This window comes from Debaryomyces hansenii, assembly GCF_000006445.2.
Source record: "Debaryomyces hansenii CBS767 chromosome A complete sequence".
In the NCBI taxonomy this organism is placed as follows: domain Eukaryota; kingdom Fungi; phylum Ascomycota; class Pichiomycetes; order Serinales; family Debaryomycetaceae; genus Debaryomyces; species Debaryomyces hansenii.
Window position 1 is genome coordinate 1,073,663 of NC_006043.2, and position 17,420 is coordinate 1,091,082.

Sequence of the window (17,420 nt, forward strand, 5' to 3'; positions counted from 1 at the left end):
CATGAATATCTATAGAGCTGACATTTAGTGAGCTTTTTGACGCAACAATACAAGAGAGGATATAGTTCCAAGCTTGTAGTGTTAGTCCTACTGTGACAAGACTAGAGTAAATTTAGAGGTATATAAAACCCAAATTACATACCATTTACTACAAGATAGTATCACCTACAAGCTGTTGGTTCTCAGCATACCATGTCAGTATACATGTAAGTATATAATGTAGGCCTGTCTTTAAAATTAAATGTGTAGGGTCTGACCAGTTTCCTATAAAGAAAATTTTTTTGTTTACATTTTGAGATCTTAATTCAAAACAAACTTGATCTATTACCTTTTTTTTCCATATTTAATAGGACGGTCCGGTTCATAAGACGTAGCATGACTGAAGAAAAATTATGGATGCCTGAGGATGCTGTTCCAGCCGGTATTAAAAACTTATTAATCCCTGATTCTCCAAACAAGAAAATAAACTACATTTTAGCATTCATTCAGATAGTTCGTTTATTAAAAACCCAAAAGAGAACAGGATGGGTTGACCATAATATACCAAACGCCAGCGTTGAAAGTATTAGTGACCACATGTACCGTATGTCGATTATTTCTATGGTCATTCCAAACAATGAGATCAACATCGATAAGTGTGTCAAAATAGCAGTGATACATGATATCGCAGAGGCATTGGTAGGTGATATTACACCATTTGACGGGGTAACCAAACCAGAAAAACACCGTCGAGAATACGAATCTATCAAGTTCTTATCATCTTTGATCGAGCCATACAACCCTAAGTTTTCTAAGGACATAGTTGAATTATGGCTCGACTACGAAGAAATCAGATGCATTGAGGCAAGATACGTGAAGGATGTTGACAAATATGAAATGATCCAACAAGCGTGGGATTACGAACAAGAATTTGGTTTTCAATACAAATTGGACCAATTTTATGAATCAAGGTCGGCCATCAAATCTAAGGAAATTGGTGAGTTGTGTGATGAAGTTATCAGACAAAGAACCGTCTTGCAGAAGTCATTCAATAACTAGTTATCGTTATATTTTTTTTACATCATGATTCATTTCAAATGTATTACGCATCTTGGAATTAGGCATATCCATAATTAATTATATATTCTTTAGCTACTAAGTAAACTATAGTCTTAATATTTTGCAATAAGCCCATTCTATTTTTGTGTAATATTTCATAAGTATGGCCTTTAGTTAGTAATCAAATACCTAGGACAACTGATATACATTAGATCTAGTGATAGAGTAAAGCTAACAGCTATGGCCGAGGAAGATAAAGAGTCCAACCAAGGCAATAATGCTAAGCCAATTTTTGGTGCTACTGGCCGTAAAATCATTTATGATAAGGATGGTAAACCGTAAGTACTTACTAGGCTGAAAAATTTATATTTAATCAACTACTAATGATTTTAGATGTCGTACATGTAACTCACTTTTAGATTTTCAAATGGTAACCCATGGACCTACATTTAAAACGAAGAAACCTTCGAAGGAAACCTCTGCTTCTGCTACGCCAAAACCTTGCCCTCCAGACGTTGAAGAAATTGGTAAATCGTCATGGACATTACTTCATTCTATAGCAGCAACATATCCTGAAAACCCTTCCAACAAAGAGCAATCTGATTTGAAACAATTCATGAAGTTATTTGGTAATTTCTATCCGTGTTGGTATTGCAGGGACGATTTTGTTGAGTATAGTCAAAAGTCTGAACCTAAGGTCGAGACCCAGGATGCCTTTGGCAGATGGTTATGTGATGCACACAACGAAGTTAACGTGAAGTTGGGCAAGGAGAAATTCGACTGCAATTTGTGGAAACAGAGATGGAAAGATGGATGGAAAGATGGAAGCTGTGATTAGCTCTTCATGATTGTAAATAAAATACATAGTTTGTAAATAGATATAAATAATTCGTCAGTTTATTTAGCAACATATGCTATCCAATCTTTGAGTTCATTCTCATTGACTCCGGCTTCGAGATCCTTAGGAACGTATTTGTCATATGGAATTTGCTTGTGCAAACAAAGAATCGAAGGCACCTTGTTGATTCCATATGTAAGCATCATATCCCTAGCACCAGGCGTGTCACACGATATATTTGCCAAATTTACGGGATTTTTCTTACTATCCAAAGGATAATTTTCCTTATAGGCTAAAATATCGAATAACGACTGTGTGAGCTTGTTACACTTCTTGTCCCCTTGATAGGTGAAATTAAGCAACAATGGCTCTTTAAAAAGTATCACATCGTGTAATTCATTACGGTCATAAACATACGTGGGGAACAATCTATTATCGGTGGTGGTATTATTTGGTGGATAGATTGTCTTGTTTATGCCCCAATTAAAAAAAAATTGGGTCGAAACAACTGCTGCTGCTGTTGCACCAAACGCAATTTGTTTGGAGCGAATTGAATTCATCGAGTTCTTAGCTAACCAATACATGCCTTCAAATCGTTACTGTATGATCGTACGTTTTTGAAAACATAACCTTTGTCTACAAACCCCGACTTGCAAGAACAATCCCGATATTGGCACCAAATGTCGCACAATTGCTCAGGAACCGTTTAAACGGCCTAAATAGACCACTGGATGGTCTGATATGATCTACTAAGACTCCTCCCTCGGTATCAACCGTAGCCACTTGAAACAATGCCCACGTACATACATGCCTACGTTGGATAGTTTAATGTAGTCAAATCACCGGTTCGGACATGTTGATTTACACGTGAAATGAATGGACCTCTAGTCCACCGTAACTCACAATTGGCTGGATTATTTAGACAATGAATACATGAAATGTATATCGCTATAAGCCTTACGATCTCGCCTATGGTTTGACATTGACATTGCCTCTACCGTTAAATTTATTGTTCGGTGCCTATTATCTAATTTCTATCAAAAGTGAGCTAAAAATCCGAACCCCGGTCAATCAAATAGTAAATTTCATCCAAATTGTATGGAACATTTCTTAATTGGATATATCAACAGATATTTAATTAGTATTTCTAACGGCATAAAACAATTTAAAAGTGTCGAATATCCTACTTGATTTTACCATAAATTTGTAAGTTTGAATAAGACTTATTTCAAGGAATTAAGCAAATTGTGTGATTTGATACTTTCATTAGTAATTGTGACAAATTATAGAACGCATTCAAAATATGGCATCCCATATAGAACAACCAGTTCCTTACAGAAAGCCTGGAAACAAGAGTGATTCCAAGGAAGGTCACGATATGATTGCTGAAAACTTCAACAATATGCCACTCTTATCGCCTACGTTGACTCCATCTCAGGTACCAATTTCCGAAACTCCCCAGGTTCCACCAAAAGTGTCGGATGAGGTCAGAAATGCTTTACCAATTCACGGAAAGTTACCAGAGGTTAGATGTATGGCCAGAGCGAGGATCCCAACTACAAATGGGCCAGAAATCTTCTTACATTTGTACGAGAATAATATTGACAATAAGGAGCATTTAGCAATCGTTTTTGGAGAAGATATTCGTTCAAAAACTTTGTTTGCAAAGAGACCGAATGATACCCAGCAGGACAGAATGACCAGAGGTGCATACGTGGGCAAGTTGTTTCCTGGACGGGTTGATGCGGACCATGACAGCCACTCTAACATGTCGTTGAATTTTGACACGGATGGTGATCTTATAAGAGAACCAAGCACTACCTTCATGGAAGACCCGTGTATAGTGCGTATCCACTCTGAATGTTACACGGGAGAAACTGCTTGGTCTGCCCGTTGTGACTGCGGTGAACAATTCGATGAAGCAGGAAGAATTATGGGAAATGATGGTCACGGATGTATTGTCTACTTGAGACAAGAAGGTAGAGGTATTGGATTAGGAGAGAAGTTGAAGGCATATAATTTACAAGACTTGGGAGCAGATACTGTGCAAGCGAACTTAATATTAAGACACCCTGCTGATGGTCGATCATTTTCACTTGCCACTGCAATCTTATTAGATTTGGGACTAGCTGAAATCAAACTATTGACCAACAACCCCGACAAGATTTTAGCTGTCGAAGGTAAGAATAGAGATATAAAGGTGTTAGAGCGAGTTCCTATGGTTCCATTGGCCTGGAAAACAGAAGACGGTATCAAGTCAAAGGAAATTGAAGGATATTTGAGCACCAAGATCGAAAGAATGGGCCATCTCTTGGAAAAACCCTTAAAAATTTAGTAGCATGTATAGTTTTTTTTTTTGGTGTTATTGTTAATATAAGGAACTACTTCGAATTGTCTATTGTATATTTTGTGTCTTACGTAAAAAGTTTTGTGACTGAAAATCGCTCATACTTTTTATACATGTTTTGTTCTTAAGCCCTTTTGACAGTATCTATATAATCAATTCAATGGACAGATAGGATGAGTAAACGGGACAATCTTGACAATTCTAACGAATTGAACTTTGGTAATAATCATCCTAGAACAATTTATCCTCAAAATTCGGATAAACGTCAATTAGAACAGAAAAGGAGAAGAGTTACTAGAGCTTGCGATAATTGCCGACAAAAAAAGGTAAAGTGTGATGGAAAGCAACCGTGTATTCACTGCACAGTGTATTCGTACAATTGTGCCTATGATCAGCCTAATATAAGGAATAAAAAAAATAGTGGTATCCCAATCCCATCAGGAGATACGAGTGTAATAAGCAGTTACAAAGCGCCGCTTAGCCAACCAAAGGAAATAATAACTACGTCGCATGTAAATAGCAATCTCATACTTGGGCAGAACCTTTTAAACTTGTTATTGCCAAAGCTTAAGTTAAACCTTTTCGACGAAAGGCCAACACAGTTTGACTTCGAGAAATTTCAGAAGGTTTATCAATATGTACAGTCTAAAAGCAATGGACAGACAAATTTGAACGAAATAACAGACTTGTATCTGGATGGGCCTACACCATTATCGTCGCCTTCAACATTGGATCGCCAGCCTTCTGTATCATCTATGGACGAGAATTTAGATGGACGAGAATTCAGGATTATTTTGCCCTCAAAAGATATAGCTTTGCAATTGATTTTTACATGTTGGAATAAAGCTTGTGTATTGTTTCGGTTCTACCATAGGCCGTCGCTTTTAGAAGAGGTTGAGTTATTATTTGGACTAGATCCTATGAACTATACCGATCGTCAACAAAAGTTTTTACCGTTCTTATATTCTATTTTAGCATGTGGGCTGCTTTTTTCTAAGCTGTCTAACCAATCAACTCCTAATAATAACACGTTAGAAGATGATGGCTTCAAATATTTTTTGGAGGCCAGAAAATTAATTGATATTACTGACGTTGGCGATATTATTTCAATTCAAACCATTGTTATGATGATTATGTACCTCCAATGCTCAGCTAGATTATCTACTTGTTATTCTTATATTGGTATTGCCTTGAGAAGTGCCATAAAGGAAGGGTTACATCGTAATTTATCAATTTTTCAGAATTCTAAGAGAGAATTAGATCCGATTGAAGTAGATACAAGGAAAAGATTGTTTTACACTATTTATAAGATGGATATTTATATTAATTCGTTACTAGGTTTGCCTAGGTCGCTCACTGAAGATGAATTTGACCAGGAACTACCTGAAGAATTAGATGATGAGAATATTACCCATGCGAAGTATAGCTATGAAAAACAACAAGGAAAATTGTCGTCTTCCGCATGTGCAAACCATCATACGAAGTTAATGTTAATACTTTCTCATATTGTTAGAGATCTTTATCCAATAAAGATTAAGAAACAGTCCTCGGTTGATAATCCATCCCCCGATCGTATCCATTCTAAGGTTACTGGACTAGAGCAAGAACTCAAGAACTGGTTAGATCAATTACCAACGGAGTTAAGACCCACAGATCCTCATGATGTAGACTCTGGTAAGGGTATACCTGAAAAGTTTGTACTAGCAAATTTTTACCTCCACTTAGCATTCTTGAATTGTCAAATCATGTTGTATCGTCCTTTTATTCATTTTATCAGTAATGGAACACATTATCAGTCTGCAGATCCAAGGTCACTTATACGTGGTAGGAACTGTATAAAGGTTGCAAGAATGGTTGTAAAATTGGCTAATAAGATGATAGACAAGAATTTATTAGTTGGAACATATTGGTTTTCTATGTATACAATATTCTTTTCAATTGCTTGTTTGATATATTATTTCCATTATGCTCATGATAATAATTTGAACCTGTCTGGAGTCAATTATGCTGGCATTTTATTTGACGATGATTTAAACATTGATATGATTAAACATGATATTGAGATTGGTCGAAAAGTGTTGAACTGCTTGAAGAATAACTCAAACTCGTCTATGAGAATTTATAATATTTTGAACAATTTATTCGAACAACTTAACAGAAGAACAGCGATTAAAGGTAAAAATGATTCCGTGGCTACTCATCCTCCTTCCATCATTAATAATACTACGGAGGAATCCCAAAATGCTTCTCTGAACTTTGATAGCATCAACTCTTTCGCAAGTATGAATAGTTTTGAATACCCGGTATCGGACAGCATTAAGAAAGAGACAATTCTGAGCGACTTCAGAACTGCCTCTCAACAGCAAGAGCAACAACAAGCAGCAAAGCAGGCTACTACGAAGACACCTGTTGATAGTAAAAAATCTATTGATCTGTTATTTAATGATGGATATACTAATGTGTATAATATGCAACCGCAAACTAATGCCATTCCTACAACGTATCCAAGTGAAGCGACTTCAATTCAAAATTTGGCATCAGATGCATCTACAACTCCAAAGGGACCTGGTAATCAACAAAGTGGTGAGTACTTACCTGGTGTAATTGACAAGCTTGACGCTCAAATTTTTGGTAGAATATTACCACCATATATGTTGGAAAAGAATGCCAAGCAAGTAAACAATAACCTGAATCTGTCCAATAATAATTTCAATTTAGAAAATGTGAATGATTTTCAGACTCAAAGCATTGGCGACGAACAGCAAATGAACGTAGATAACTTTGATTTTTCAATTCTTGGTAATTCAAATCTGATGGATTATTTGGATCCGTTCAATCCGATTAATGAATCGCCTTATAACTTCAATAGGCAAGGTTAAGCTATACATGGCACCTTATTTAAATACTGTAACAAATATATATTTAATATTCAGCGAGTTTTAGTTTTTCACGTGAGAATGAGACTATTAGGCTCATCTCAATCGTAAGTATGACAAGAAGATTTCAGCAATTATTATTGACTAGTAATCAAAGTACAACATTTCAAATGAGTGATAGAAGAAGGCTATTAGGTCCTGTGAATGCGAAGCTTCCAAATGTTGGTATTTCCTCAGATTTAAATAACAAACCTACAACGGAGAACAAGAAGAGAAATGATGAAGTTAGGAAAATGTTTTTAAAGTCAGGATTGGTTACAAATGCTAATGGTTCAGCATACTTAGAAGTGGGAGACACTATAATCGAGGTCTCGGTATTTGGACCCAGACCAATTCGTGGTTCGTTTATTGATCGTGCATCTTTCTCAGTAGAATGTAAATTTTTACCATATGTGACGCAACCAAACGAAATTACATTTAATGGGAAAGCCACTAATTTTAACAATAATGGTAGGCCTTCATTAACCAATATCGAACAGAAAATTTCGTCATACTTAGAAACATCATTATTACCATGCATACTATTAGAAAAATACCCCAAATCAACTATAGATATATTTGTTTCCGTCATTTCAACAAATTCTAATCCAAATTCAAATTCATCTTTGCTTAACTTAATTAACTGGATAATTAATTGTTCTTCATTAGCATTAGTTGATTCAGGAATTGAATTGAAGGATATTGTAACGAGTGGACAAGTTAACTTAAATCAAAAGTCTAATGAATTGACCTTAGATCCTATATACCCCGTCGATACTATAGATAAGGAAGATAGTATTGATTGTCTTGTGAGCTTTATGAATTTGAGAAATGATGAAATTGTTGGATTTTGGGTAGAAGGTAAGCAAGAAGAACTAAATGAAACTATTGTGACACAATTAATTGATGGCTGTAATGAGATGTCCAAGCAAATTAGAAGTAATATTAATGGTTACTTGCTAAGTTTAATGGATTCAAATTAATGAATGTTAGTTAGAATAAAAATATTTTTCTTTCATGTAATTTCTATAGAATAATTATTTACAAATTTACGTCTAAATGGTAAAAGGAAAACGATAGCGAACTAATTATTCTTCTTTCTTTTCTTCGCTTAAAGGATAGTGGGCATGGGACAAATCGTCCAATACTTTTCTAATATTAATAAGCTTCAAACTTAACTTATGCACTGTTAATTCATCTTCATTATCCGCATAAAGGAAAACCTTAGCATTGATGTGAATACCAGTAGATTTTGAAATGACATATGCTAAGCGATTGTAGGTTTGAATAATGCTACCAGATTTTTGAACAGCTGAATCAATTGGCGAATCAATAGAGCCAAACCCGACTATAGCTCTATCAAAAACCTTTGCTTTTAATTCATTAGCTAACACAATACTACCTTCAGTTGAGGGAGGAACTTCAATGTTAGCTGAAGTAAGTTCAAATGGCTCTGAAATATAGGCAACATCATGCTTACCATCTAAATGGTATCTAAATTCATAAATACCTTCTTCCCAGAATAATTTTTCACCTTCGAATACATATGAGCCCGAATCCGAGGTTACTTGCGTCCAACGGTCTGAAGATGAAATTAATGTTTTATAACGAGAATATGTAGTTTGAACCGTTTTATACAATCCAATCCAATCTTTTGGAGAATGATTCTCTGGAGCCTTCCACTCAACTTCAATGGGTTCACCAATGAATGCAGTAGACAAATTATTCTCGGTAGTATTCAAATTCTTAATGACAAGTTTGTAATCTGAGTTTTCAAAGTACAAGTTTTGCGATAATTCAAGAATATTCTGCTTTGTCAAACGGGTATTAGTATTCTTCAACTCCTTAATGAAATTATCTAAAGAATCCGTTGCACCTGCCATAATAGTACTCTTTCTCCTATGTTGGTTAAGTAAATCAGAGTTATCTTCTGATCCCTTACTTAACCTTCTTTGAATAGCACCAGGAATCAAATGTTTCTTGAAGGTTTTAGTCACACCGGAATCTTTCATAACCTCTCTTTCACCATAAATCTTAATCATATGTGCTTTTTCAATGAAATTAATTCTAATGAAGTTATTAGTAACCCATAACACACAACATATCAAGTTTTCTAAAGATGGAATAATTAAGGTAACACCCATAATACCGCATACACCAAATATTTGCTCTGGATTGTTTAAGTAACGGTAAACACCGGCCTTAGTTAAATGTGCCTTCTGTTGTGATGTCTTTGGAATAAAGAAATCACCATAGAACCACCCGAAATAGCCAATCAGGTCTATAATTGAAGAATTAATCCAGACCTGAGTAAATACTAATAGAATACCAAGGAATATACGCAAGTAAACCCAGCTATTGATGAAAAGCTTGTCGGATTCTAAACCTATAAGAACATGGTAAAAGTTTAAACCAAAGAAGGAGGAATATGTCAAACTGATTAAAGAATTGTACATTATAGACCAGTTATTCAAAGTCTTCTCCACGGATATATCATTTGAAAGGTACCACTTTGTAAAGGTCTTATAGTAACTTTGTAAGATAAGCAAAATGTTAATTGACAACGACTCAAACACTTTGATTACAATCGTCAATATAAATAATATGGTTCCTGGGTTTACGCCAGTTTCGCCAACCCTAACGGTATCGACCAATGAAGCAAGATAAGGAATTGTAAAACTATATGTACCAACCATGATCAAATTGGTCATGTCGGAAGCCCTCAACCAAGTGAAGTTCAATAATCCAACCAAAGGTTTTATATTATCGAAATGTCTTAAATCCTTTAATTTTAAAAGCATTTCAATATCTGCTTCATTTCCAGATGGACCATAAATCTTATCAATGTGGGGGTTTTCAATATAATGCAAAAAAATCATTTGCAAAAAGTGGCCGAAGATTGCAACCGTCAAAATCGTATATGATTTCGAGATAATTGCAAACCCGTAGTATCCTACATAACCAACAGAATACATTGGGTGAGGAACCATTTCGAAAACACCATCAAATATCAAATCTTCATTATTGATTTGACGAAAGAAAAAGTCTCCCCAATACCAAGCGTAATCTTTAATAGTATTATGAGCATTAACTTTAACCCACAAATTAAATAATATCAAAACTGTCCCAAGAATTAATCTCGTAGAGATTAACCATACTTCTTGTTGATCAGAATTGATAAATTGGTAGTCTTTGTTAATGGCACATACGACAACAAGACAAATAAAAGTGGTGAAGTCCAGCATCAAGATCAAATCTACCACCTTACGGAACAAGAGCCAAGTATTGAACTCAATTGGATATTTTTGTACATCATATTCTGGACCCATTTGAGACTTGATCTCCTTTTCCGCTAATCTAGACACCAAAGAACCATTTTTTTTGAATACCTGAGCCTTTCTCGCCCATTTCACGAGTCTGTGGTGATTAGATTGCACGTTAAGCAAATACCCAATTCCAAAATTGTAAGAAAGTCTCCAGAAGATGTACAAGCCAATAAAGGTTTCAATTCTAAGCGTGTTGTTGTTAATTAACCAAAACACCAATCCATTGGCGGCTAATATCAACAATATGATCATTTCACAATAAGATTTTCTGACCATTGGATCAAATAGCGTTTTCACCATATCGTGAGTTTCAGGAACTACGAAAGTATCCCCGGAAAATGTAATCCCCTTAGCACCTGCTATTGTATTCTGAACCTTAGTTTCCTTCATATTTGCAACTATGATTTGACTCTATCAATTCAAAAGCTAGTACGTATATAAAGTCTATAGATCTATAATTGCGGTAAAGATAATTATCAGGATCAATTTTTCTTCCAACTGTAAAAAAAGCAAAATACTATGTTACTAATATACTTAAAGAAATAAATGGAAAAACTTTTCAATATAATTCGGTATTTCCATACGTCAAACTCGTCAATCGCCCAACCGTATATATTGGCCACTAGGAAAATAGTTGCAAAGGGTGTTGGGAAAGATCACATGTAAAGACGGTTCAATTTGCGGTTCAATTTGCATGTGAAAAATTGAAAATCTTATCTACGAGATAATGCGACTTAACTAAAATCAACTATATTATTAAACTGTAAAGATCTATAAAATTAATAAATGAATAAATGATGAATGAAGCCAGAAGCTAGAGATAAGACTTAGTAACGACGGGCGTTACCGAGTGGAGCACTGTTGGAACCAGATTGGTAACCTCCACGGCCACCTCTGAAACCACCGCGACCACGGCCACCTCTGAAACCACCACGGCCACCACCTCTACCGTATCTTATGTGACTACCGAAACTTCTTCTATCGAATCTCATTAATTCAGGAGGAATGGTTTGGTTAGCTTCTCTCATGATTTTACATAAATCACCACCTAACTTAGAGTTGTTATCGGTGAAGAAGGAAACCGCAGTACCGGTAGAACCGGCTCTACCGGTTCTACCAATACGATGGACGTAATCCTCGATATTACCAGGCATATCTAAGTTAATGACGTAAGAGATACCCTTGACATCTATAAGTAAGTTAGTAAATAGTTCAATAACACGAACATATTCGATATTGAATAAAAGCATAGTAATTGCTACTTCGACTTAGACTACAAGAAGTACATGACAACGAAAAAAAGTAAGGAGAGAATTCCATGTATTGATATATAGAAAGCATTATTTACTCTAATAATCGTCAATCAGTCAAAGGCTAATTAGTTATAATTTGATGACAATAATTATCAAGATTTGTTAAACTCCAAGGTAAAGATGTTAATCATCAGTGAATAGTTCAATTCACCTAGCGAAATTAAAGAGCTTGCTTTAATTTCTGTTTCTTTACTTAAGAGTCCACAGTATCCAGTGAGTATTAAATAATTTGGATTTGCTTTCCAATATCTATTAGTTTCAATCTCCTTTTTCCATGAATGTTCCAGACATTCTAATATTTCCGTCACTTCACATATTCATCCCTTTTCTAAGTAGAAGTCCTCATTATTAAAAGGTGACTTCGAAATTTTTCAAAAAAAAAAATCAAAAAAAAATCAAAAAAATGATTCATTCCATCATTAGACTTAACAGTCTCCCTTTCCTATGCCTAAACCCATTATAAATTAGTAATAAAAAATTAAGAACAAAGTTCTCATATGCAATACATACCAATACCACGGGCTGCAACATCGGTTGCAACCATAATTGGAGATTTACCGGTCTTGAATTCCTTTAAGACCCAGTCTCTTTCACCTTGTTGTTTGTCACCATGAATGGCTAATGCAGGCCATCCATCGGCTCTTAAGTAGTTAGTGATTTCATCACAAGTTCTCTTAGTAGAAGCGAAAATTAAACACTTAGCTTCTGGATCAGCAGTAGCCGTTTCCAAATGCTTGATTAATCTGTCACGCTTTTCAAATTCAGTAACAACTTCAACTAATTGAGTAATTGTGTGGGAAGCAGCTAACTCTAATGAACCAACGGTGACCTGAATTGGATCGTTCAAGTAATCTCTAGTTAAGGCTTGAACTTCCTTTGGCCAAGTAGCAGACCACATCAAAGTTTGTCTATCAGGTCTAATTTGATCGACAATCTTTCTGATTTGAGGTTCGAACCCCATATCTAACATTCTATCAGCTTCATCTAAAACTAAGTAGGTGACTCTTCTCAAGTTAGTCTTGCCAGTTTCCAACATATCAATCAATCTACCAGGAGTAGCAATACAAATTTCAACACCTCTGGCTAAATCTCTGATTTGTTGACCCTTTGGAGCACCACCGTAGACACAGGTGTTTCTAATTCTAGAAGAAGAACCAAACTTGGAACATTCTTGTTGAATTTGAACCGCCAATTCTCTGGTTGGAGCCAAAACCAATACAATAGGACCATCACCAGGACTCAACAATGGTTGGGCGTTGATGTGAACAATAGATGGTAAACAGTACGATAAAGTCTTACCGGAACCGGTAGAAGCAATACCAACCATATCTCTACCACTTAAAGCCATAGGCCACCCTTGACATTGAATCGAGGTTGGCTTTGGAAATCCTTGTTGCTTAACTTCCTTTAAAACGTAGTCTGGGAATCCAGCTTCGTCAAAGCTAGTAATTGGCTTTGGAATGTCAGTACCATCACATTTCATGTCATGTTCCTTTCTAAAGGCGTTGACATCTTGAACGGAACGAGCAGTCACATCTGGATGTTCGTTATAGAAGTTCTTTTCGAATTTTGGCAATGAATCAATATCCCACTCAGGGGTGTTTAATTCTACTCTTTCATCGTAACGGCCACCACCACGGCCACCGAATCCACCACGGCCACCGCCACGGCCACCACCGTAACCACCACCACCATATGAGTTACCACCATATGAATTGTAACCACCACCGTAGCTATCACTGTTGTTGTTGTATGACATTTTTAAATTATTATTTATTGTATAAGTAATGGAAAAAGTTTTCTGCTGAAAATATAATATATGTTACCGTCTAGAAGGATTTGTCTTCTATTTAAGGTGATGAGAACAAGGAATTTTTTTTTTAAAAAAAAGAAAAAAAAAAGAAATTGCGATGACTTCTGAATTAGGTAATAAGTGTGCGATGAGCCTTCCATAGCCCGTTTTCAGAACAGATGCTCATTTAGAACAACCCTGCGACGTGCTACACAACAGTTACAAATATAAGTATATATTAAATGCTATAGAAACAGACAAAAGTACACCAGTAGTACATGCAAGAAAGAAGGAGTATATTACACTAGAAAAACGTACATTGCGTAGGCATTGGCCCCACGGGCATGGATCAAACATTAGCAGCTCACTCATGGCTCATGGTTCCACCGTCTTGTAGCCCCCAGCTTCAATTTTCTCGCTGAATTTCTCTTCAATCGTAGAGCAGAGTTCCGACAAGTTGTCCAACCCCTGATGTAACGCTTCCACTGCCGATATGTTTCCGTATGTCTGGATTCTTATGTTAAGCTTGTTTTCAGAAGGATGGGGAATAGAGTAACCACAGAACTCCACTTCTGGGTTCTTCATAATGATGTAACGTAACGCATTTCCAAGAGTATGGTCTTCATCCACAATCTGGAACGAGGCAGCCGTTCCGTCCTCTGACGACCCTGGTAACAACTTCATCTTGTCTAAGTCGAATTCTTGTTCTTGTTCTTGTTCACCGTTTTCATCGATCATCGATACGTCAACTGTTTCGTCTGCCATGGCGTGTGTACTTGTTATGTTATCTAATTACTACTACCAACCGGTTTTGTTGATTACTTTCATCATTCAGTGAAAAAAAAATTATTCTGATGGTACGAGTATAGTCCACAACGAGTGACACAAAGTCATCGGTTCGAGCCTCAGATCACAATTATCGCGTTGTTTACAAAGATATACACATATCAATACAGATGTTCTATGGTATAAACTAGTAATAGCTATAGGTATATTGCATCGAAGGGATAATTGGTCGCCGGACAAGACCAGATTTATATATAAAAACATATATTTACCAGCTATTGAGATTCCTAATATTTTTATAACTCTTTAAGTGTTACTAGCTATCAGATACACCTTTCTATATGAATTCGCATGGAATGACATATGACGATTTGTCACAGGCTATATCAGAATCATACTTGCATTTATCGAACGATGATACCAATGACTTTACTGGGACGTCCAACGAGGCGCGAGAGATGACGGTTGAAAACGGATACGATACGTCGACGTTGATGCGATTGGCGAGAGCGATCGATGAACAACAGCACAGGGTCGAGAAGAGTGAAATACGGACAAAACACGGGAATGGCTCGCCTAGAGTCCAAGCGGCCAAGAATCGAGCAAATGGAGGTGACCAAGGGCCCCCAGGGCCGCAAGGAAGGACATTTATCTCATCACATTCCACACCGTTGGTGTCGAAACTGAGCAGCTCTAACATTAGACACACCAGAAACCGAAGCAGTACACTTTCAGACGTTGAAGAGACGATTGACGATTCTAGGGTTATTGGGGGCAATGGTGAATCTGATAGAGATACGGCAATGAGCGAATTGCGTCAGATGATCGAGACGTTGTCGTTAGAGGAGCTAGAAGAGTTTAAAAAGCCAATCGAGACACTTATAACAAACAATAGACAAAAAGACCGGAAGTCTCCTCGCCAGTCGGCACACCAGTATCATCAAAAGAACAACAGCGATATGTATGTGACACCCAAGCGGTCGTATATCAATGCGTTGAGTAGTGATTCTGGTTCGAGTGGAGAAGACGACGATGATAGATTAAGCTTGACGCACACTCATACAAATGGTAGTTTCCTACGCAAGAAGGACTCACGAATCTCACACAGTGATCCAGCTAATGACAAGTCAAATTTAAAGATTCATATGGGCCCTAGCTATGAGGCAAACGGTAAAGTCAAACTGCCGTCCCATGAAAATCAGAAGAATTCAACCCGTATTAAAAGTCCTCACAATTCTGGGAACAATGAGAGAATATCAAGTATTGACGAAATAGAAAATGAGCTAGACTCGGCCATTACAACTCCACCACATTCACAAGAATACGCTTATTCCAAACATGAATCGTACGATCCACATTCGATGAATAAAAGTATTCTTGCAACTTCTGACCACAGTGATAATGAATATTCCCTTAGTAATACAAGTTATATTCCTAAAAGAGTCGTCAACAAACACAAATCCAGGCGTCCCCAGGATGCTGAACCCATGCTGAAACAAAAAAGTAATGACAGCAAAAACGAAAGACTTCAACTAGAAGTTGAACAATTGAAGAAAGAAAACCTTAATTTACGAATTAAACTAAACGAACTTGAAATTAAACTAAGTGAAAGTGAGAGCAATGCTATTAATAATGACGAAACTTCATTAAACGATGACAATAGTTTTGTATTCAATGATACCAATAACCAGGACTCTCGCGATAAGATTGACGAATTAACCAATGTCAACAATCAATTGAATTTGCAACTAGCCAACTCCAAGAGCCATACAAACGAACTAAGCAACGAGATCAGGTATCTAAAGAATAAGTTAGCCATCCAGAACAATACGGACAACTTCCAATTGAAGGTATCAGAGCTTGAATCTCATATCAAATCATTACAGGGCCAGATTGGCAATACCAACAATCTCATAACTCAAGATTCTATCCTGAGTGACTACAAACAATTTTATACGAAACTACAGTTGAATCAAGTAGATAGACTAACAAAGATAGAAATGTCAAACTTAATTAAAAACCTTATGTTGTCCCTATTGATTACAGACTTCGAGCACTTGCCAATGGTTTCATCCAAAATAGGCAAATTTTTCAAAATAATTAGCTTGTTCATGGACCAGCTACATAGTATGGTTTACGATGACTCGTCGACAGCTATCAGACCTTCACATTACTTAAAAAATCATGAATACGGGATGACTGAATTACAAAGTTGCTTAGACGGAATGCTAGAAACATTGCTGCATCCCACCCGATTACCTAATTGATTTGGCTCCTCTAATACGGTAGGTAATCACATAACATCTTGTAGTAATCTTTCTTAAAGTGAAGTCATTTCAGTATTCATTTTTAATCTTTTTAAATTTTAAACGATTTAATCAATAGTATAATATATAATAATCTACTTTATTTTAATATACTTTCGCTCATATGTCCTCATCCGAACCCTCCCGTCTTCGTATGATCGATCATACAACCATACAAAACCTGATCAGTCGAGCCAAAGTCCAGCTGCTCTCTGTCAATTCTTTCTATTTCTATCAATCCACCATCATTCTGGATTTTGTAATCTGATAACCTCCGTGATGCTTAGACGATATTATCGCCTTATTCGTGGCACTCACTAATGTCACTAAACTCGTTAGTAATAAAGTTGAAAGTAACATATTAACCGTTATATTTGTTTTATACTACTATATTCTGTAAACTCCGTCAACGACCCCAGTATGCTTTCACGTGCCTTGAGTGCTTAATCGCAAATCTATCAGTACAGGTGATCACCATTTCTTGCTATATGGTGATAACTAATATATATCGTAATTAATGTATACATTAGTTATAAATTAGCCAAATTACAATTCACAAAGTTATCCAATATCTATCCTGTTCATTTGAAGTATTAAATAAAAAAACTCCTTGCTCAATATATTTGAAATTGATCACAACAATAATAAAATTAGATTGCTGATTATTAGCTTGTCTTTGGATAACGACTACAAATAATTTAATAAGCTACAGGTCTTTTAAAGATTATAAGTGAAATCTACGACACTAATTACATATAC

At 36.1% G+C, this 17,420-nt stretch overlaps 10 protein-coding genes across 10 annotated transcripts; 6 read left to right on the plus strand and 4 right to left on the minus strand. All coding sequences in view use genetic code 12, as the record gives it.

Annotated features, from left to right (window-relative positions):
• Positions 1–375: 375 nt before the first annotated feature.
• DEHA2A12804g (DEHA2A12804p) lies at positions 376–1,038 on the plus strand (the record flags this gene model as incomplete). Its single annotated transcript, XM_456885.1, has 1 exon — positions 376–1,038. The coding sequence occupies one exon, from the start codon at positions 376–378 to the stop codon at positions 1,036–1,038; it is 663 nt and encodes a 220-aa protein (XP_456885.1).
• Positions 1,039–1,278: 240 nt separating this feature from the next.
• On the plus strand, positions 1,279–1,876 carry DEHA2A12826g (DEHA2A12826p; the record flags this gene model as incomplete). The annotated part of the gene is made up of 2 exons (XM_456886.1): positions 1,279–1,376; positions 1,432–1,876. 2 exons carry the CDS (start codon positions 1,279–1,281, stop codon positions 1,874–1,876), a joined length of 543 nt encoding a protein of 180 aa, XP_456886.1.
• A 59-nt stretch (positions 1,877–1,935) lies between these two features.
• On the minus strand, positions 1,936–2,460 carry DEHA2A12848g (DEHA2A12848p; the record flags this gene model as incomplete). The annotated part of the gene is made up of 1 exon (XM_456887.1): positions 1,936–2,460. The coding sequence occupies one exon, from the start codon at positions 2,458–2,460 to the stop codon at positions 1,936–1,938; it is 525 nt and encodes a 174-aa protein (XP_456887.1).
• Positions 2,461–3,179: 719 nt separating this feature from the next.
• DEHA2A12870g (DEHA2A12870p) lies at positions 3,180–4,211 on the plus strand (the record flags this gene model as incomplete). Its single annotated transcript, XM_456888.2, has 1 exon — positions 3,180–4,211. The coding sequence occupies one exon, from the start codon at positions 3,180–3,182 to the stop codon at positions 4,209–4,211; it is 1,032 nt and encodes a 343-aa protein (XP_456888.2).
• A 185-nt stretch (positions 4,212–4,396) lies between these two features.
• DEHA2A12892g (DEHA2A12892p) lies at positions 4,397–7,102 on the plus strand (the record flags this gene model as incomplete). Its single annotated transcript, XM_456889.1, has 1 exon — positions 4,397–7,102. The coding sequence occupies one exon, from the start codon at positions 4,397–4,399 to the stop codon at positions 7,100–7,102; it is 2,706 nt and encodes a 901-aa protein (XP_456889.2).
• Positions 7,103–7,212: 110 nt separating this feature from the next.
• DEHA2A12914g (DEHA2A12914p) lies at positions 7,213–8,121 on the plus strand (the record flags this gene model as incomplete). The annotated part of the gene is made up of 1 exon (XM_456890.2): positions 7,213–8,121. The coding sequence occupies one exon, from the start codon at positions 7,213–7,215 to the stop codon at positions 8,119–8,121; it is 909 nt and encodes a 302-aa protein (XP_456890.2).
• Positions 8,122–8,226: 105 nt separating this feature from the next.
• On the minus strand, positions 8,227–10,854 carry DEHA2A12936g (DEHA2A12936p; the record flags this gene model as incomplete). Its single annotated transcript, XM_456891.1, has 1 exon — positions 8,227–10,854. One exon carries the CDS (start codon positions 10,852–10,854, stop codon positions 8,227–8,229), a length of 2,628 nt encoding a protein of 875 aa, XP_456891.2.
• A 437-nt stretch (positions 10,855–11,291) lies between these two features.
• DEHA2A12958g (DEHA2A12958p) lies at positions 11,292–13,536 on the minus strand (the record flags this gene model as incomplete). The annotated part of the gene is made up of 2 exons (XM_456892.1): positions 11,292–11,653; positions 12,288–13,536. 2 exons carry the CDS (start codon positions 13,534–13,536, stop codon positions 11,292–11,294), a joined length of 1,611 nt encoding a protein of 536 aa, XP_456892.1.
• Positions 13,537–13,944: 408 nt separating this feature from the next.
• On the minus strand, positions 13,945–14,334 carry DEHA2A12980g (DEHA2A12980p; the record flags this gene model as incomplete). Its single annotated transcript, XM_456893.2, has 1 exon — positions 13,945–14,334. The coding sequence occupies one exon, from the start codon at positions 14,332–14,334 to the stop codon at positions 13,945–13,947; it is 390 nt and encodes a 129-aa protein (XP_456893.2).
• Positions 14,335–14,696: 362 nt separating this feature from the next.
• DEHA2A13002g (DEHA2A13002p) lies at positions 14,697–16,622 on the plus strand (the record flags this gene model as incomplete). The annotated part of the gene is made up of 1 exon (XM_456894.1): positions 14,697–16,622. One exon carries the CDS (start codon positions 14,697–14,699, stop codon positions 16,620–16,622), a length of 1,926 nt encoding a protein of 641 aa, XP_456894.2.
• Between the last annotated feature and the right edge of the window lie 798 nt (positions 16,623–17,420).